This window comes from Mus pahari, chromosome 19 (genome assembly GCF_900095145.1).
Source record: "Mus pahari chromosome 19, PAHARI_EIJ_v1.1, whole genome shotgun sequence".
Classification (NCBI taxonomy): Eukaryota; Metazoa; Chordata; class Mammalia; order Rodentia; family Muridae; genus Mus; species Mus pahari.
In genome coordinates, this window is record NC_034608.1 from 65,757 (window position 1) to 71,498 (window position 5,742).

At 46.4% G+C, this 5,742-nt stretch overlaps 1 protein-coding gene across 1 annotated transcript in view; it reads right to left on the reverse strand.

Annotated features, from left to right (window-relative positions):
• Positions 1 to 806: 806 nt before the first annotated feature.
• The window catches only part of LOC110336757 (cationic amino acid transporter 3-like), a 12,644-nt gene continuing 7,708 nt past the window's right edge, over positions 807 to 5,742 (reverse strand). The window contains exons 5-12 of the mRNA XM_021219490.1: positions 4,419 to 4,531; positions 4,079 to 4,301; positions 3,782 to 3,921; positions 3,582 to 3,684; positions 3,245 to 3,456; positions 2,932 to 3,098; positions 1,088 to 1,196; positions 807 to 928 (exon numbers count right to left, since the gene is read on the reverse strand). Of these exons, the coding sequence (XP_021075149.1) occupies positions 807 to 928; positions 1,088 to 1,196; positions 2,932 to 3,098; positions 3,245 to 3,456; positions 3,582 to 3,684; positions 3,782 to 3,921; positions 4,079 to 4,301; positions 4,419 to 4,531 (1,189 nt within the window). The remainder of the gene's footprint in view (positions 929 to 1,087; positions 1,197 to 2,931; positions 3,099 to 3,244; positions 3,457 to 3,581; positions 3,685 to 3,781; positions 3,922 to 4,078; positions 4,302 to 4,418; positions 4,532 to 5,742) is intronic.

Consider the following 5,742-nt stretch of genomic DNA (forward strand, 5'->3'; position numbering starts at 1 on the left):
GCAGTTGCCACAAAAACCTAAATACCTGAGTTCAATCCATGACAGGTGGAAAGGGAGAAGGAACCTATAAAATTGTCCTCTGACCTCCACAAACACTGTCGCACATGTGTTACACTGTCGCACATGTGTTCTCTCTCTCTCTCTCTCTCTCTCTCTCTCTCTCTCTCTCTCTCTCTCTCTCNCTCTCTCTCTCTCTCTCTCTCTCTCTCTCTCTCTCTCTCTCTCTCTCCATAAATAATCATGTTCAGAAGATCTCAAGTTCAAGTCTGACCTTGGCCATACAAGACTAACTCTGCCCAAACATAAAAAGAAGCAGATACATTAATCAGTTTTATTTAACCATTCTATAATATGTGAATATCTAAATTTTGCTGTCAGTTAAATAACTAAAGGGACTAGGGATGTGGCTCAGTGGTAGAGTACTTGCCTAGCATATGCAAAATCATGGATTCAATTTCAATACACACACCAAAAAAAAGAAAAGTTAAGGAAATTGCTCACAAAATAACAATGCTATAAAAATAAGTCCCATCTACAGCCCACAAATATTCACTTTTCCTTGACCTAAAGACACTTACAAGAGATAGTTCAGTGGTGGAGCATTTGCCTCAGATGCACAATACTCTAAGTTCAATTCCCAGTACTGCCTTCCCAACACACACACACACGCACACGCACACGCACACGCACACGCACACGCACGGAAGGGAAGGGAAGGGAAGGGAAGGGAAGGGAAGGGAAGGGAAGGGAAGGGAAGGGAAGGGAACTGACACCCACGGGGCCCTGGAAGCATCCAATTTCTCCAGTTAAGGTAATTCAACACTGGGAGTATGTTCCTGGAGAGTCTGGGAGATTGAGGTTGTTGGCTGTTGGTCATTCTTCTCTTCCAAGCTGTGCTGGATCCCATATCCAAAGTAGATAGCAAATCCTAAAAGAGAATAGAGACAGTGAGGTGCAACTGATTGCCCTTTTGCCCAGGTACCCACTGGGGAATTCTCCACATGGCCTCAGAACCTTTCAAAGACAAGCAATTAGAAGACTGTTGGACTCAGTTACCAAAGAATCTCTTCCCCAGTAAGCTACTCACCGATCACCATCCAGATTCCAAAGCGAATCCAGGTCCCAGAAGTCATTTGCATCATCAGGTAGATATTCACAAAGATACTCAGTGCAGGAAGCACAGGTAGGGCTGGAACCTGTAAGCACAGCCTATAAATTACTGTGCACACCAGGACACCTGACCTCTTCCCCATGAATGAAAGACACAGCCCTGGGCTCTGCAATCAGTTCCTGCTCATACTGGAGACCCCATGGGATGTGCCAGAAGAGACATATACTGACTGAACACCAAAACACTGAGATGGGGCTTGTAAGCGAGTGAAATTTTGGGGGAGGGGGGTCGAGACAAGGTTTTTCTGTATAACAGTCTCGGCTGGCCTGAAACTCTTTGTAAACCAGGCTGGCCTTAAACTCAGAGATCTGTCTGCTTCTTCGTCCCAGGTACTGGGATTAAAGGCACATTGAAGGCATGTACCACATACCCAGCAACAGATGTCTTTTTTTTTTCCATTTTAAAAATATTTTTATTGGGCTGGTGAGATGGCACAGTGGTTAAGAGCACCCGAGTGCTCTTCCGAAGGTCCAGAGTTCAAATCCCAGCAACCACATGGTGGCTCACAACCATCTATAACAAGATCTGACGCCCTCTTCTGGAGTGTCTGAAGACAGGTACAGTGTACTTACATATAGTAAATAAATAAATCTTTAATAAATAAATAATTTTATTAAGATTTATTTATTTATTTTATGTATATTCATGTTCTACCTGCATGCCAGAAGAGGGCATCAGATTCCATTAAAGATGATTGTGAGCCATCATGTGGTTGCTGGGAATTGAACTCAGGACCTTTGGAAGAGCAGCCAGTGCTCTTAACCACTGAGCCATCTCTCCAGCCCCCAGATGTCTTTTGTTTGATTGATTTTGTTTGTTTGTTTGTTTGTTTGTTTGTTTGAGACAAGGTTTCTCTGAGTAATCCTGGCTGTGCTGGAACCCATTCTATAGACTAAGCTAGCCTCAAACTCAGAGATCTGCTTGCCTCTGCCTCCTGAGTGCTGGGATTAAAGGCACACACTACCACATCCAGCAGCAGATGACTTATTTTTTGGACATAGGGTCTCAAAGAAGTCCCTGAACTTCTGGTTCTCCAGCCCCTATACTTCCCCTGTGCTGGGATTATAAACATGCACCACTATTCTTGGTTTGTGTGGTGCCAGTATCAAACCCAAGACTTCATGCATTCTAAACTATTGCTCCACCAACTGACTGCATTCCCACCTCCCTCTGGCTTCTTTTCAGTACTGGGGATTGTACCCAGAGTTTCATGCATATTAAGCAAGTGAGTTACATCTCCCAGACTTGGGCAAGGGAACACTTTGGGATTTTTTGTTTGTTTGCTCAAACTGAGCATAGCCTTGAATTCCTGAGTTCCCTTTACCTCCCTAGTATTAGAAGTATAGGTATGTAGCAACAAGATGCCTGTTTTATTTTTATTTTGAGACAGAATTTCACTAAACTTCTAGTCTAGAAGTAGCTGCAGCCCATTTAATATGTGATCCTCCTGCCTCAGCCTCCTGAGTATCCGGGAGCTCTGTCCATTGGTGTATTGGGAGGGGGTTGTGAAACAGGCTCTCACTATGTAGCCTTTGCTGGCCTGAAATACTCTGTATAAACCAAGCAAGCCTCAGACTGGGAGATTATCTATCCCTGCTTCTGTATCCTGAGTTCTGGGACTAAAGACAAGGACCAGCATATCCACTGGTTTTATCAGTCCCTGCCCCTTCCTTCCATGGTAAGGGGAAACATGCTTAGACCTTAAGTCAGGCATAACCACCTCCCTAAAGTGGATTATCTTAGAGAAGTCAGTCACCTACCTTAAAGTGGAGAGGAGTGGTGCTCTGAGGCTGTCTCCAGATGACAGTGGTCACCCCGACAGTAAGAAGCAACAGTGAAGCAACCACAGCTATCAAAGCTGGGTCCCCAGAGAATAGCTGTGTGGACCACTGGGCTAGGATCAGGCACAGGAGCATCAGAAGAAGGACTGCAAGTCAAGTTAGGGAGAAGTCTGTCAGAACACTGGGCTACATCCAACCAAACCTGTCTGTTCTGTGCCTCCCGCTCTGCTCCTGACATCCACCCCATGCTATCAGCTTCCAAATGCCCAAGGAGTAAAGTCCCAGTGATCACCAAGCAGGGAAGCACATCCGTAGACAATCCGGCCAGATCTAAGAGTTGGGGTGGTGTTCATGGGGATACAGAGTCTCCTTGCAATCCCTGAAGTCCCTTCTGGAGAAATAGGCTCCATGCATGAAGAAAGTTCAAGTCCGGGCTCCAGCTCAACAGCTGCACTCTCAGACTTCTCCCTCTTACAAGAGCTTAAGTTCTGGTCCGGCTGGTACCTGAATGAGTGAGATAACACGGGAACATTACCAGCTGCCCCCATGCATACAAGTGACAGCCAGGATAAGCAACTGGCTGTCTTCATGGCCCCCTAACACTCAGTCAAGGCGTGATGGAATCTCACCTGAGGATCAGAACAGAGAAAGCCACCAAGGTGTAGGCCAGCAGGGTCCCTATGGATGAGAGGTCCACCAGATCACCAAGCTCAACGAGGAAAGCCATAAATGCTACAGTGATAAGAACAAAAGGTGGGTATAAAACCTGTGAGGCATTAGCTAGTGAGCATAGCCAAGCTGATGAAATTGGTAAGGCTGGTTGTCTTACCTGCAATGATTCCACAAAGGACAGTGGCTAGGACCGGAGTGTGTGTTCGAGGATGAACATAAGCAAGTTTCCGGAACAGGAGCCCATCCTCGGCCATGGAATACACCACCCGAGGCACAGGGAAAATGGAACCTATGAGGCTGTTATTAGAGAAGAGGAACATAAGAGAGCAGAGAGTGTCAACGGGCAGGCCCTGCTCCTTTAACCATGAAAGACATTGCCCCTCCCTCCCTTCTATTTCAAAGGCTGGAACAGCTGAGAATCTAGCAACCAATGAGAAAAACCTTTGATACCAACCTGGATGAAAGGGCACATAAGGTTCCCACAGCTACTGCATAGCGAGCAGGGCCCCATCCAACGTGGATAAATGCCTGGGGCAAGGGGCTGTTGATGTTAATCTGGTAGTAGGGCATCATGAGGGTGAGTGCCGCCGAAACACCAAAATACATCAGAAAGCAAATGAAGAGTGAGGTCACGATGCCCAATGGGATGGACCTCTGGGGACAGCGGGCCTCTTCCCCTGCAGGGATGGAACAGACCTTGATTCAGAAGCACTCACAGGCCACCACACACGCGCTCCCCACCAGCCCTACATGTGTATGCTTTTAATAGGACAGAGGGGCTACTACTCACTCACCTGTGCTCGCAATACAGTCGAACCCAATGAAGGCGAAGAAACATGTTGCTGTACCACGGAGAATCCCCGTCAAGCCAAAAGGCATGAACCCTCCAGAGCCCATCGGTCCCAAGCTGTGGCAAGAGAAGGAAGGAGGAAATTATTGCAGGGATACAGGGCATGATGAGGTACGCCTATAATCCCAGCACTCAGGAACTCAAGGCTGAAGGTTCACAGCCAACTCTAACTACATACCTCAGAGCCAGCCTGGGCTACACAGTAAGACCTTGTCTCAAAACACAAAAATAGTGAAGATGCAGGACAAGGGATGCTAGGACATAGCTCAGTTGGTACAGTGCTCGCTTAGCATACATATTATGGGTTTGATCCCAACATGTCCTGGCACTTGGGAAATAGAAGCAAGAGAATCAGAAGTCTGTGGTCATCCTTCGCTACATAGTAAGTTAGATACCAGGCTGAGGTCCGTGATGCCCTGCCTCAAAAACCACCATAAAGACTCAGCAGTTAAGAGCACTGGCTGCTCTTCCAGAGGATCCAGATTCAATTTAGGAATGGTAGTTCACAACCATGTTTAACTCTAATTACAGGGAATCCAATGCCCTCTTCTGGCCTCCATATGGACCAGGCATGCACATGGTGCATGTACATATATCCAGTCAAAATCACTCATACACAAATAAATATTAACAACTGCCAGACACGGGGCTAGAGAGATGGCTCAGCAGTTATGAGCACTGACGGCTCTTCCAGAGGTCCTGAGTTCAACCCCAGCAACCACATGGTGGCTCACAACCATCTGTAATGTGATCCAATGCCCACTTCTGGTGTCTGAAGACAGCTACATTGTACTCACATATATAAAATAAATAAAATAAATCTTTAAAACAAACAAACCTGCCAGTCATAGTAGCACACATCTTTACTCCTGGTAGTTGGGAGGCAGAGGCTGGTGGATCTTTGAATTCAAGGCCAGCCTGCTCTACACAGCAAGATCCAGGACATTTAAAGCTATATATGGAGACCTCATCTTGAAAGAAACAAAAATCCTGATGGGGGTGGGGCAGGGCACAAGCCTTTAATGCCAGCACTCAGGAGGCTGAGGCAGGAGGATCACAGCCTAATCTACAGAGTTCTAGGACAGCTACATACACAAAGGCTACATACACAAAGAAACCCTGTCTCCCACTGAAATTGATAGAGGAGAAAGTGGGGAAAAGCCTCGAAGATATGGGCACAGGGAAAAAATTTCTCAACCGAACACCAATGGCTTGTGCTGTAAAATCAAGAATTGACAAATGGGACCTCATAAAATTGCAAAGCTTCT